Source organism: Poecilia formosa, unplaced genomic scaffold (genome assembly GCF_000485575.1).
Source record: "Poecilia formosa unplaced genomic scaffold, Poecilia_formosa-5.1.2 Scaffold275, whole genome shotgun sequence".
Taxonomy (NCBI): Eukaryota; Metazoa; Chordata; class Actinopteri; order Cyprinodontiformes; family Poeciliidae; genus Poecilia; species Poecilia formosa.
This window is the reverse complement of record NW_006800214.1, coordinates 166,668-182,500: the sequence shown is the minus strand read 5'-3', so window position 1 is coordinate 182,500 and position 15,833 is coordinate 166,668. Positions and strand designations below refer to the sequence as shown.

General features: G+C 39.3%; 1 protein-coding gene across 1 annotated transcript in view; it reads left to right on the top strand.

The window, feature by feature from the left end:
• Positions 1 to 15,833, top strand: part of LOC103151220 (ephrin type-A receptor 3-like) — a 99,065-nt gene that overhangs the window by 6,311 nt on the left and 76,921 nt on the right. The window contains exon 2 of the mRNA XM_007571147.2: positions 12,752 to 12,816. Within this exon, the coding sequence (XP_007571209.1) occupies positions 12,752 to 12,816 (65 nt within the window). The remainder of the gene's footprint in view (positions 1 to 12,751; positions 12,817 to 15,833) is intronic.

The window sequence follows — 15,833 nt, the reverse complement described above, 5'->3', positions numbered from 1 at the left end:
CGTGTGTGTGTGCGCGCTTCTGGGCGGTACAGTGTGGAGCTGAGGGGACACAAATCAAACGAGAGAAGGACAAGAAGAACAAAGACTGACAGGTAGCCCAAGATAAAATAAACAGCTCAGCTTCCATACTTAGCCTCCGTGTTTGTCGTGCTGGGCACAAGTTTTTTTTTTCACCGCGGTGGTTTGAATGCGAGGATGCGTAAGCATCCGTAGCGCCGGCATACTTGGTAAACGTTTCCTGGTAATGCTTTATATGACATTACCATCAAATATATTCTTTAATCCAGACAACAAAGCACAAAACATAATCAACTCATTGAATTAACACATCAAATAGCTCCTTGTGGTTTTATGTGCGGTTTATGGTGTTCAAACTCGTTGTTGCTGTGAAATAACGGGACCGAATTTGGTTCGGCACATAAAACACTCCCCATAAAACGTATATTGTAAAGATGCAACAAGTCACGCTCATTAGGACAGATTGAGGCGGCAGAGTAGCAGTTGAACTGTGTTTTAATGCTAATGAAGGGGGTAGTACCAGATTTCCTTTCAGGAACTGGAATATAGCAACCAACTTGACTGGTTCATGTGTCGTTGCAAACGACAAACAAGCTTTTAAATGTATTCTCCATGTTTATGCAGGCCTTAGCTACTATTCAGAGCCATTTGGGTCGTTCAGAAGGGAGCTCAAAAAGTGAACGGCTCAGGATTTCGATTTGTCTGGTCATTTACCATATATAAGCTGTTTTTTTCGTCACTTCTCTGAGATAGATTAATTTTTCCAGATTAAGAGGAAACGTGTACTAAACCTTTGTTTCTTAACCTGTAAAGTAAATCTCTTTTGGCCACCTTATTAAAAGCATGAAATGTGATGTAGTGAGTAAGTGAACATTTAGAATTTAGCGACTATCTTACAAACATAGGAATAGAAAGTTCCCATGGCTGTGACTACAGTCATAAGAAAAGTGCACCCAGTGACTCATTAGTCCGTAACCGCCTTCATCTTGATGGTGTTGTTTTCCATTTAACTTCATCAGTTTCTTACAGTGTTGTGGTGGGCATTTTACCCACATCTCATTACAGAATTGCTTTATTTAAATCCTTGAGGTTTGTGGGTGTTTGTTTATGCATAGCTATCATAAAGTCCCAACCTCAGCTTTTCAATAGGCTGAGATCTGGGGCGACCCCAGTTGGCTTTTTTTTTTTTGCTTTTCATTCATGTCATTGTAGATTTACGGTTATGTTTTTGTTCCTTTCCATGACTCACAATCTAGCCCACATCATCACTCCTACCTCACCATGCTGCACAGCTGTTATGAGCTGTTTGTGCTGATATGCCGCACATGCTTGGTTTTGGCTTTGTGTGGAGATGTGCGTTGTGGCCAAGCATCTCCACTTTGGTAATCTGGCCAAAGGACACTGTTCCAAAAACTTTTGGTTCATTTTGATGCAAACCTAAATGACGCTGTCATGATATTTTCAGAGAGAAGATAACTCGTATAATAATTAACAGGTAGTGACTACAGTGCCAGTCGTAATGTGTTTTTTCCAGCCAATGTTTCAGACTGTCTTTACTTCAAATCTGTGTTCTTATTCAATCATTTTCTGCGTGAAATGTTTGCTGTTGTTGGAACACAGTTGGTCAGAAGGACCTTTTCATGTAAAAAAAAAAAAAAGCTATTTCATTGAATTAAATAGTGAATCGTTTTAGCTTCAACTTAAAGTACCACTTCAGTTCTCACAGTAAGGGGGCTCGTGTATGTCTCGACAGTTTGTAAGGTTGAATGATTCCTGTAGGATGCAGAGTTCATTAATGTCAGAGAAACCCTTCTGTCATTTTCTGGTGTCTGATGGCTGTGCTGAGGTTTGGGTGTAAGTGGGTTCCCACCTCTTCACCATCAGCACGTGTACTGACCCCTTCCGCCTCTCTCTGAACAAGCCCTTAACTGCTACTCCAATCACTGATCAGTGGGCCTTGACCACTGTCAAGCTTGTCCTCCTCTCTTTCTTTTCCCCCCTCGCTCCCTCTCCACCTAGCCCTGTACATTTTAGCTTGAATCAAATGTTGTTTACTTCCTTCTTTCCCATCCTTCTGTTATTCTCATGTTTGTTCTGCAGGCTTGTTTTGTGCTGCGCCTGTAAATGATGGCGTAGCCTTCAGCTTCGGATTTAGGTTTTAGGTTTAGATTTTATCATTTAATTACAATCGAAAATGGTTTTGTGATCTGAAAACTTCATTTATTTGCATTTAATTTATTAACAGTTTTATCAAACACCATATAATCAACTCACGTTAGTCAGAACTTTAGCAAGCATTTAATTATTTACATGTATTTAGTATTTTATTTCTATTTATTGTGTTACACATGCATGCTCTGCATGAGAAAATACTGTATCTCCACAAAATAGTTGGTTGATGGAACAATCGACTGATTGGTTCAAAATGCCCATCCATGATTAATGTATTAAGTAAACTGGAGTTTCGCAATAAAACCTCTCACCTGCCCTGCCAGTTAATATTATGGAGACATTTATTGCATGCTAATCTTTACTATAAAGAACAACACGGTTTAAATTTAAAGGTCCTTCACACGCAGGTGACGAGAAGTCGCTTCTGCTCGTGATAAATAAATAAATTAATTCATTAAATAAATGATATCATATTCATTAGCTATTCAGAAAGAGTAGAAAACATTATTTTGAATGTTGTTTAATGAAGTTCTTAAAGCAAAATCGAAATCTGCTAAAATCATTTTCGGAAGGTCTTAACCAGAAATTCCTAATTACCCACAAACCTTTGATCGACACCTCTTAAAAGTATAAATGTTACCTCTTATATTTGCATGCTTTTCTATAATCGCTACCTATGAGATGAGGTGCAGGTCACAGGGTCTCATCATTTTTGAACTGATGTGAGCATCCACAACAGAAGCCGGCCTAAGCACACTTTTATGTGTCATGTGATTTCTTCTTTGCCTCCAACGCTGCAGCCAACGCCAGAGACTCCAGGCCAATTTACCCTCCTGTGACCAACCACTGTGTGACAGCTCTCTGTGCCTGTGTGTGCGCGAGTGTGAGCGTGTATGCTCTTTCTGTCAGACGGAATGTCTCGAGACAGAGAACAAAAAAGGTCAAGAAGAGCAGAAAAGAAAAAAAAATGCACATTTGAAGTAAACGACATTAGAGGCATTCCTAAACCATTAGCTCTGAATTACCTACGCCACCTCTTATTCTCTTGCTCTCGGCTCTCAATAGCTGTTTAATTCAGCTGAGCAGAGCGTTCCACAGCGTCTGGTTTGTACAGCATCTTGTTTCTGAATCCTCGTGTGCTTTGTTTTGTGCGCTTGATGAGTCGTGGACGTACCGAGGGAAGAAGCTTATTAAGGAAAAAAAAAAAAAAAAAAAATGAGTCGTGGACGTACCGAGGGAAGAAGCTTATTAAGGAAAAAAAAAACAAAAAAACAAGTGTCTGGATCTGACTGGGTGTCAGAGTTCAACATTGTAAGCATTCAACAAGCATGCACAGGCGAACTGAAGACCCAACCCCTCCCGCCTCCCGGCCTCCCCACATACTCCGGAGCCTCTTCAAGCGACAAACTAGTGCAGTGCTCCTGTCATTGTCTGTAAGAATATCCTCCTTTCAGTCCCTGCTAGCGCTGTCAGCAGCACAGGCTAATATGCCTTCTGCTGCAGTGGAGCTCCAATGGTGCAAGCTTTTCATGTGAGAAATATTCCAGAGTTTTTACTTTTGCAGATCTGAAATGAATAAAGTGAAGGTTGGCAAAAAATGTAGACGGCCACATCCCTGTTAATTCTACTGTACCCTTTACATCCTTCAAGCCAGCTGTCTGGAGTACTTTAACATCACTTCATGATGTTAAAACAAATGTGATTTGGGCAAAGACAGGAGCATATAAACAGGGTGGGTGGATGAGGGAGTTCTTTGTGGATGTGGTTTGGCCCGGAGCGTCCCACAGATGTTTGGTCAGATTAGAATCTGTAATGTTTGGAACTGAGTTAAATGCCCAAAGTTCTATTTCGTGTTCCCAAGAAGTTTTCTTTTTTTCTTTTCTTTTCTTTTTTTTGGGGGGGCGGGCAGCGGTACATTTTCCTGGTGATGCTCTTTTGTAATTTGATGAGAGTTGTCTGTAAAAGTACCATTCTTTGAAAGTAAGGATGTTTAATGTGCCCCAGATAATTACATTTTCAGTCAGTCAAGTCCTCCACTAAACTCTTGCTTGTGAACTATGTTGGTGTACTGTCTGTCATTTAAAGTCAGGCACACTACAAAAAAGGAATGTGTCTAGATTTTGCAATTCTCTAAAATCAGGGTGTATTGTTGTATGTGCAGCTGGGAAAACTGTAAATGTGCTGATTAACCCTGTGCTGAGACACTATGCTAAATCTATCCTTCAGAATCTTTTGTTTATAAAATGGAAATTGGGACACAGTCATAATAATTATGTTCATTATGTTATACCAATGCAGTGTATACTGTCACTGTACTGCCCTCCTGATTATTGATCTTATAGGCATATACATTGTGATGATTGTGTTTACTTTAAAGAGGTATTGGTTTGGTGGTTTCCATGACCTTACAACTCAGAATATTAGGGAACATAAACTCCTGATTCAGAAATGCCTTTCTGAAAGTGCTGAATGATTCTCTGCAGACTATTGCAAATGACACAGCTTGACTGGTGCTATTTTTACCTGTTAGCTGGCTAGCACTGTTTTAATGCTTATAATATGTCCCATTCATTTCGCTTTATATGTAGTTGAAATATTCTCACATCTAGTGTCTCTCTGTTTGCATCCATTTGTTTTTTTTTAACCACATTAATAACAGTCAATGATTTACACACGTAAGCAGTTGTCAGAGACATGAATGCATTTTTTTTAGATTTTATATACCTGAAAGAAATTACTTTTTATTCAGTCTTCTGATGTAATCTACCATCTGCTGTGAAGTAATTTATCTGAAAACAGGAGCCGATTGTTGAACCAGATGTTTGCAAGTGTGATCTTGCCATTTAAGGGAAAAAAATTAAGGTAATATTCTGTCTAAACAGAGCTTTTATCTTCTGCTCTGATGTTGTAAGTCAGCCAGCTATGATTCAGAAACCATCATTTATGCATGCAAGGTTAAACCTAATTGAATTTTCCTCAGCAGAATCAGCTTTCATGCTCAGTAATCTGCACCCGTCTAACAGTTAAGTAAATAGATGTAATATTTCCCTGCACGATTCTTATAATAATTGATTTTAATTTTCCTAATTTAGTCCAGGCCAAATTAAAATGAATTCAACTTTTTTTCTTTATAGAGTTTTACAAAAATCACAGAGAATAGATAGTGGGAAAGCTATGAAAAATGTGGTGAATCAAAGCAGAAGCAGGATTAGACTTTAATTTTTGCCAATTAAATTATTCATACACAGAATTAGTTTGCAAAAGGCTCAAAGTTATTTTTTTTTCTTTTCTCTGAAATCAATCTGGATTCTGTTTTCTTGCAAAAGAAGCGGTTTGGAAATGAAATGAGTATCATTATTGCAAAAAAAGAAAACTTCCCACATACTTAAAAAGCCAGTCATAATTCCAATAAAAAAATTCTGGATATATAAAAATTCACTTAATGAAATATGAAGAGAACAAATGTCTTGAATACATCTTTTCAAAAATGGGACTTAAAATGCTTGATGAAGACTATGGAATAGTAAAGATTCTGACTGGCAAATATCCATTTGTAGCCGCTTTCTCTGCATGTTATTTTACTGTAACACATTTCCAGCATGCTGAGATTTTATAAAACTTACTCGAAAATGTTCATTTCTTTGTCAAAGGGCGGAGGGGGAAAAAAATTGTTTATTTTGACAAAAACATCACATATAGTAAAAGTCATCTTGAGATTGGAGGGATATGCTGCAGCGCCCGGCTTCAATAAGAGTAGATGAAGAAAAGATGAGAGTGTGCACAGTGAAAGAGCTCAAGGACTGATTGAGAGCCTCTGGTGGTTTGTGGATGAGTGGAGAGCAGTCTGATGAAAAGACAGCAAGTGTAGCTGTCTTGGTAGGATGCCCATTTATTCCTAAAGTTCAGAGCTCAAGTCCTCCCACTCCTTCATCCTGCTCTCCATCCGCTCATTTGTTGCCCTGACAACACTAGCGCCTGTTGAACTGCATGCTCACTGGAGAGGAGGAAGGGGGGAAAGGTCTGCGTGTGTGTCGTGGGAATATTCGGAGACATTAAAAGTGTATCTGTCTACTGGTACAGTTACTCAGCAGAGTTTAGGTGCTGATAGAGATGTGGAATTGTGTGGCAGAAATGGTGCAAATAAGATCAAAACAAAACAAAACTATAAAGTAGCTAAATTCCATGAAAGCAGACAAAGGCCATGGTGATTTTGAAGTGTTTTATTACCCGATATCAGATCAGGATTTCAAATCATTGAACTACAGTTGAGTAAGGGATTTGTTTGTCGATATAGATTTCCTGGAGATTGCTCCGCAGGTTGACATTAATTGGTGTTATTATTGCCAATCATGGTGTTAGTTCCAGTGACTGCATAATTAGACTTTCAGTGCGTGTGTGTCTGTCTGTGGATATATACACGCCACAAACAATACCAGTCCACCTGGCACCAACAAACATGGCATGTTTCAAGCTTTTAATATCACTAGCTTCCCCATTTTGACAACAAAAAAAATCTACTGCTTTTGTTAAGTTTAGGACATAAAATATTATATATGGGAATCGACGTTTGTTAGAGGAAATCTAGATTCTTTAATAACATGGAAATAGCAATGACATTCAGTGAATAATGAAAATTATAGAAGAAGCAAAACGTGGCAAGGAAAATGTTTGATGTTAACAGCCTTGTTGTCTTGGATTGTGTTCATTTGCAGTGAATTTCTTTAAATAGAAATTGAACAGGTGCATGTCAAATTATTACCAAAGCACAACTTTTGTGTTTTTTACAAACATGAGACTCTGTGGAAGTGAAATCCACAAGTTTTGCTGTTTATTTGAAAAAAAAAAAAAAGCATAAATATGAACATCAGGCTCTATACTAATGGAAATAATTACACTCATGCTATTTGCAAAACACCCACTACTGTGTTGAAGTTTATCTCAAAATGAATGATCAGCAACTCGTTTACATTTCCTTTTAAATTTTTCTGTTTGCAGAAGATTTTCACTGCAGGACCTTGATTACTCGGAGCTCTGATTAGCATTTTCTTGAAGAAAACCCCCCCCAAAGTTTTATTAAAGAAGGAGAAACTCAATCAAAGAAAGACAAAAAAAAACTTTGCATAATGAACATAGTGGAACTTCTTTAAACTCTTACACTTTTAAATTTTTTAAAATGTTTTTGTGGCACCCTTTATTAATTAGTAGCTGGACAGAAAGAAGGGCAGGAAATGGTCCAGAGATGGGAATCGAACCGATGTCAACTCTCCCGCCGAGCCACCTGGTGACCCACATCTACCTGTTTTACGTTAACCGTCATGGATTTAAGCTGAAAAGATCTAATGAACTCATTATGTAGTCACTTATTGTGCTCACTGCCGAGGCTGTGCGGTGGTCTCATTGAGCGGTCTTTGTCTTTGTGGCCCTGGCACCGTCTTAAGGTGTGTGTTTGTCTTGTTTTGTGAGTGTGTGCTTGTGTGTGCGTGTGGCTGATTGTGTGTAAGCGTCCTGGCTCTTTTGTGTGCCAGTCTGGCTGTTGGCAGCTTTGTTTGATTTCTGGCGTGTGGATTGCAGCTTCTCGCGGCCCAGCTGAAGCCGTGGACGGCGTCCAACGAGAGAGAGAGAGAGGGACGAGAGACGTTGAGCAGAGAGAAAGAGGGAACAAGGAAAAATAAAACACAGGAGACACAGACACCCCAGAGAGAGGAAACGGCACTGAGAAGATAGAAAGAAAAAGAATAGACACAGAGGGAGATGAGGAGACAAAAAAGAAAAAGACACTTGGATGTTGAGGTTTCAGAATTTGAGAGCGTCGTCTGTAGAGGAATTTGTGATTCAAAGGTTCACACCGCCCACCCCCACTTTCTCCTCATCTTTCACTTCCAGAATGTAAACCTCACAGTTTGATGCTGAAAATCGATGAGACAGCTTGTCTCTCTGTAACCAAACAGCCTTCGCAGTAATCAGGTCACATGTGTATATCCACGGAGCTGAGCGTTTAGATCCTCTGGTAAGAGCCTGGGAAAGTGAAGGTAATGTTTGTCCATGACTCATGTTTTTTTTACCCTTATGCCATCGCAGAGCAGCAGCGTTCGAAAGAAGCTGCAGCGTGGGCGTAATAAGTCATATCTGGCTGCTAATCAAGCCGGGGATTTGATTTCACAAAACATGTCTTGGAGTGAGTGATTATGTTTTAGATTATTAAAAAGAGAACCATGGATTAGTTTTGTTGCAGATTTATGATGTAGCAGCATATATGCTGCTAACCTTTTCGCTGCCTAAGCTAACTAGACATTTAGGCTTATTGTTTGCCAAAGTCTCGCCTCTCCTCATGTAAACATTTGCCCATTTTTTTTCATAAATAGCTTCTTGCATCACCGTTCTTCTTCCTCTGACTTCATTTCTTCACACCTCCCTGTCAGAGATGACGGCGCAGCTTCGTCGCACTTGCTTAGTATTTAAAAAAAAGAGAAAATATTAGATTTTTGAGTGTCTTTTTGCTGAAAATAGTTTGATTCCGATATCGGTCTTATTGTTAGTGATTTTCACTGCTTCCACTTCTGCCCAGGTTTATAGTTTGTATTAAACCAATTCCCTATTCAACACATGGAACAAAGATGAAGTAATCAGATTACATGGCAATAGACAGCGAGATTTATGATTGTCAAACTTAAACACAATACAGGCTTTACATTTTTCTCACCTTCTGAACACGCAAATGCATACAGGACACACACAGGCTATTTGCATACTGGCTGTGTCAGCAGACTGGAAACCATAGGTTATACATTATTGATGAGTCTAGACATTGATTGCAACTAATAAGTGCTATTGACAATAAGTGTGAAGAGTGGAGAAAAAGTGTTTATGTGTAGCTTTATGTAAGGCTGCAGTTTGGCAAAGGGCTGCAAAATGGCTTTTGAATATGCAACGACATTAGTAGCAATTTAGATTAGCAAATGGCTCTAAGCTCTTTTTGGAAGCTTTGCACTTTGGTCGAAGGCGCAGGTTTGTTTATTATGTCCACAAACCAGTTTGGTGAGTAGGGGTCGCACGTCTTCACGTTTTAAGTCAAGGTCAACAGGTCAAGTTGACTTCGAAGAGTCGCTGTGTCAGTGTTTTTTTTCTATAAGAGTGCAAAGCTGCCAGGTTATCGTGCACATATAACTTGCGGCACAATATTTCGGTAGCATTTGCCAGGGTTTGCAGTTCCCGTTTTGTAATTTACCCCACCCAGTTCCTCATTTTTAATCTTCTTGGAAAAATCCGTTTTGTCACGCAATTGCAACTCGTCTACATGAACTGTAAAAAGTCGGTGCAGAGCGAAATATCGACTAGTCTAAAAATTGAGAAGGTGATGCTGCCCTTATTGGTGCATCAAAACAAATCTGTAATATGTTGAAGTTATACATTAACAACACGCTTTAGAAAGAGGTGAGTGTTTCTGGTATGAGCAATAAACATATTTGTGTGTGGAAGCACAACACACTGCTATACAGTAGATTTAAGCTATAAACTAAATGGTTGTTGTAGCAGGTGTTAAACTACACTGAACTATGACATGTATAAAAACACTTTGTGGATTTAAACCAACCCAGTTCTCTAAAGTCCAGGTAGCTGCCTTCCAGTAGTCTTTTGGAAATAACTTTGCTGCCTTCTAAGCAAGTAAAGTATTTCATCTGATTTGCACCGTTTAGCCCGACGCAGTGAACGGAGACATGAGAAAATCATAAATTAGTTTGTTTCAACCAGCCCAAATGTCGAAAAGAACAACATATTTACCAGCAGAGCCAGACAGCTGCGGAGAGTTGATGAATGGAAGATTTAAACAGGCTCAATCGCTTATCAAAACAGTTGTCAAAACAATGACTCTAGTTCATGTAAGTAGACTCGACACATCTAGTCTACGACGATCTTTTTTAAATGCAGTGTGATACATCGGATCCTGTTTTACATCAGAACAACAAGATGCACTTTGGCTGCACTGAGGAAAACTAGCATATATTGTAAATCAGTTGAAGTAAATGTTTTGTTTTGTTTTTTTTTAAAAAAAGGTAGTCTTAAACATCTTCGTTTCAAGAGCGTTGTAATCTGTGAAAGTGTTAAAACAGCATAATGACACCACACCGACGAGCCTTAATCTCTTTCCTTTCTATCCCTGATAGATGATTATACTGGGGAGTATGTAGCTCACCGCTCTCTTAAAATCATATATGATTACACTATTATGTCCTGTTTCACCATGGCACTCTAAAGCCCTGGACCTCTAGGAAAACACTCTAAAGAGTCTTTAGCTGCTCTAAATACACGCGCAGGCTGGAGGTCTACTCTGACCTTTCGCTGCACAGCACCTCTCCTCTCCTCTCCTCTGTCGGTCTCATCCCTCTCATTTAATCCATCGGCTCAGCTCCGCTGGGCAACGTCTCTGTCTGCTTCGTTATGCAATGCGTACAATTATATTGCTTGACTGCGATGTGCGAGCGCGCGTAGACACAGGCAGGAAGATTAGGTGAACTATCACACGCACAGAATTCACATACGCTCACATCTCCACAGCATGGCAGCCCACCCTGCTGTCATGGGGTGCTGGGTTGGGAGAAAAAAAAAAAAAAGGCTGTCTGATGAACAGCATGAAAACCAGAAGCAGAGAGGGACAGAAAGCAGAAAAAAAAAATAGTTACATACATCAGCAGTACAGGCACTTCTAATTCTCTAAGAGCACTTAGTCACATTCCCAAAAGTGTAATGCATTTAGATTATTGCTTCTCATAAAACGAAACATTTTCGTTTTAAATGTTTACTACCTTAAACTGCGCTAAATCTTTGGCTCACGAATTTGATCTGTGATCTGGGGGCTGAAGGTATTAACCTTAAGATTTTTAATAGAGAACATGCAACCTGGCAGAAAACACGGTGCGTTTGACAGAGGAAAAAGCTGAAGGAAAAGATGCGGCGGTCTCTGCAGATGGATGCTGATTAAATATTGATGGTCAGAGGTGCCGATTAGGACCTGAGTGAGTCGGTCCTGAATAAATCCCCTCACCTAAACGGGTAAGAACTAGTCGCATGTCCTGGCCTGGAACTTTCCTCGACAATTTGTCTAGGTTTTCATTGCGCCTCCTGCGGGTCTTTGTGGTGCTTTGTTGACTCTTTTTTTTTAAACTTTATTCACTGCTCATTCATTAGTCTCTTGAGCCTAGTTGCAGAGGATTTAACTAAAAAGTTTCTACGCGAGCTAAATGATTTACTTTGCTTTGAAAAACATTTTTGTACACTCAAGTATTTCAGAAAATCAATTTGAATAATAGGCCAAATTAATTTGGGTTAATACCAAATGCAGTGTTCACAGGAATATATCTTTATTTTAAAACTTTTTTTTATTTGCCCTTGGTCTTGCTGCTTTTGAGTTTCATTTTTTTCTGTCTAAATTCAAGAAATATGAGGGGGGAAAAGGAGTACAAGGTAAGCTCAGGGCTTTATCAATACATAACACAACGGAAACTTGTGGTAGGAATAGAGTCTCCTTGCTGCAAGGGTGAATAGATGCAGCAGAAAATCTCACTTTTATACACAAAAATCATGTCAGATTTTACGTGTGAAGGTTTCACTTCTCACTGAAATGTCATTCCAGAGCCACCATATGGAATAATAAACTAGTTAAGCTGTAACAAGATCTACTTTGGCCCTAAAAGTCACGTCAAGTTAATGCTACACTTGTAGAAGTTAAGAGTGAAGCCGATGGACTGATTATCAAAAGGCAGTCATCTGCTCTCTCCTTCATTTGACTCGTTAAAAATGAAAACAGTCACAGCTGCTCCTAATTATCTCACCTGCAAGAAGAAGGATTTTTTGGAGTCGGTGAATGTTGATTTGATAGGACACTTGGCAGACATTATGTGCTGACAAAGGAAAAAGAAGTAGTAAATGCCTGTGGCAAATTAATGCTTTTTTTTAAGTGCTAAACTTTATGCTCACAAACGACTGCTGGACTAATCTGGATGCTAGCTCCTGTGGAGTTGTCCTTCATAGGGTTGCTCCCCCTCTTGAAGCTACTAATTTGAGCATTTCATATCCATAGGGATCATCAGTACATGGTAGTAATTTTTTTTAGAAAAGCTCAACTCCAAAGACTTTCTCAGAAAATGCATTTTAAAATAATTAATGTGCTTTGAAAAATAATTGAAAGTCAATTTGTGACATAAATTTTTTTTTACACTTTGAAGATTTGCATCCTTTCTGGCTCTAAGACATGACATTACCTTTTTAAGTGGAAAAACAGTGTTTTGTCTTTGTGATGCTTTCTCATAGACTATATTTGTTTCCCCTTACATCTTTATTTTGAAGTTAAAATTACAAACCCAAACTGATTGTGATTCCAGTGTTAAAACGCTCCAAAGCAACACATTACGCATTGTATGACTCATGAGGACATTTTTAAGAGCATTTATGTGGTTGTTTTTAGTTTAACATAATGTTTGAAAGAAACACAAAATATCTAGTTGTTTTTTTCTTGGACATTAACTAATGTGTTTGCTTTTTTCCCCCCTCCCTTCTGTTGTTGCAGTTACTTTATTAGACTCCATGTCGGCACTGGCCGACCTCGGCTGGGAGGCTTACCCTAATGAAGGGGTGAGTATCTGCTCCACACGCGCGCACACACGCACACACACACACATACTATTTTTATGCTGGAGCTGCCACCAAAAGTATGACTGATTAAATCAAGCAGGTTGTTCTCTCCTTTTTGGGAAACAGGCATATGACGTTAGCAGTTCAACTGGGGAATATTTCAAAAAGCAAAGGGATCTTAGGCACCTGATGCTAAATTTGAGTGGTGGTGGTGGTGGGGGGGGGTTATGGATTATTTCTGCTGTGCTGAAAATACGTTTGCGTTGAAGCGTCGACACCTGGCGGTGCTGTAACTTTTGGGATGAGTTGAAGGGACCACTGTAAGTGTGTCAATATTCTTACATAAGAAAAGATGTGTGTGTACAGATTCCTGGTGCTCAAGTGCAACATGCAGGGGGAAGAGTGGCAGGGTGGGGATTGTTGCATAACTGGCCTTTTTCAGGTACAGGAACCAGGGAAGCCTAGAGTGCAGTCACCATGACTCAGAAAATGACAAGAAGAGGAGAGGAAAAGAGTAAGAACGCAGCGGGGGAAAGAATAAGGGCACATTCGATGGCCCGAAATCTGTATGTCACTGTAGCTTGCTGAATGGCTCAGAATTAATTCTATTTCCTCTCATCCGTCGCTTCCCCATTCAGCATCGGTGTGTTAAATTGCAGGATGCCACATGCAGTTTCATGGTCTTGTGCGGCTGAGAAACGACTAAAGCGAGCGAAGCCAAGCAATGTTGTTTTCCCAAGCAATCAAGTGTGTAAAGTTCTCCTAAGTGGAGTACTCCATTTGTTGGGTCATGTTGTGGATGTTTGTGTGTGCATTCGTTCAGAGCGGTTCAGTTTAGTTTGGGATACGTGTTACATTCAGGTGAGCGTTGGACTGATGGCGTCTGAACAAATAACTCTGAAAAATGAACTAATTGACTTAATTCTGAGCAAGTTTTCAACATTAGGGTCAATTTCTTCTCTAGGAACGCAATTTTCAGTGAGGAACTGTTTTCCCTAAAACAGATTCGGAAGAGTGCAATTTATGTTTAGGTTTCCCACTAACAAAAAAATACTACAACACTAACAACTGAAGTGGTTGAGGCTTTTTCAGTGGCCTTTTGTCCGAGTTCTCTGAAAGAGTTTTTGACAAGCTGTTCATGCGCTTGACGCAAAACGTTTCTTCCCTCAGGGTTACAGTTTTAATGAGTACTCACCTGACAGCATCTACCTAGCTACTTACATGGCAAGCTTGACTTTGATTAGAACTGCTGTGGTGTTTTACTTTATTAATATATTGTCACAAAGTATCTACTTTTTTTTACCTTCTCTTTAAGCATTTTTACATGATGGATTCTGATAAACCTAGTTTTTAAAGCTTTCTCCTGATTTCACAAAAATAAAGCTGCCATGAAAAGCAGGACCCAACTGCACAGAGGATACATGTGTTTCTTTTGTTTTTCTTTTTTTTACAAACACACGCAAAGGCCACAGGGATCAGGAGACACGATGGAGGCACCAAGATGAGCTGACCAGCTGAGGGATATTTAAACTGGAGAGTTGATTACTGGACAAGGAGCAGGTGGTTGATTAGAAACTGGGTGCGGCTGTGAGGGAAAGCGTGTAACTGAAGTTGAACCAAAGAAATCAAGAGAAACGGCTGATGAAACACACAGATAACTATGGAGCCGAATCTAAACACCAAAATAAAACGAAACGCAAAATTAGATTTCCAAATACAATGACAAAACTGACAGATAAATTATTAAAGCTATGCTTAGACGACTGGGAAACGTAGGATATCTTTCATTTATCCCAAGAGCATTATTTTCCTCCCAAACATCCCCCTGAAGAATCCATCTGAGTTGTTGCATCTCTGTACCAAAAACTGCAATTTAACCATTTAGACATCAGAATACTTTGTAGAACAGGCCTCAAGTGTGTCAGGGACTGTTTATGAACATTTTAATAGTTAACCAGGTTACGGGAACATCTGCACACATTCCTGCTGTCTTGCAGTCTGTTCTGCTGTGCTAAAAGGATTGCTGTGTCTGTTATCGTTTGCCGTTTTGTGCCTTTGTCCACTTTAATCCCATAGGGCTGAGCCATTAACATCTCCCCTGAGTTGCTACACTGAAGCTAGACTTTTGGTACTGCTGGGGAAAAAAAAACAACGAAACAAGAACAGACATGTATTGGCTACAGGGTTTGTAATTTATGAGTCTAGTTGCAGAAATCCATCTTGTATCCTCATTATTTATCCTAAAACAATAATTTTGGCACAAATAAGCCAACTCTTTGAAGCCAAGAAGATGATGAGAGGGAACTACAGTATTAGGTCTTGTAAATTTACTTTGCACCTAAATTGGCAGGCCTTGGCAAAAAGGAAACCATATTTCTTGCTTAAAGTATTCTTCAAGGCATGCTGCAGGGGATACGACAAGCATGTGGAAAAAGAATTTTACTTTTAGATTGATTTTTACTAAATGTGTTTTTATTACGATAACGTATACTAGAACTGTCTGTAAACAGTGTGAGTTGCAGAGTTTTTTTTTGTTTTTTTTAATGTACAGACTTGTAAGACTTGTTCAGCTCAGCACACATTATGCAACTTGAAAAATTGTACATTACTTGACTCACATCAACCTGTAGGAGGTCAACTTTATAGTTATTCTGCATAATAGAAGAAAGACTGCATGACTTGTTGCTGATTCAAGCTCACAACCAGAGAGATTCTGACATGGAAGACAATTTAGGACAGAGTAGAAGCCATAGCTACAGTGGAATTGATTCCAATCTTAATTTGTTTAGAATGTGCCCAGTCAAAGTACTTAAATTCAATTTATATTCAATTTAAAACAGCAACTTTGGGGCATTTTGCTGTTCTCAAAAGATGCCAGTCCAGTTTGCCAAAGGTTGGGCTTGCACTGTTTTCAGACTTTTCTTAGTAGAACTCAAAAGTCATATACCGTATTTTTCGGACAATAAGCCGCCACTTTCCCCCCATGTGGCTTATAGTCCGGTACGGCTTTTCTGTGG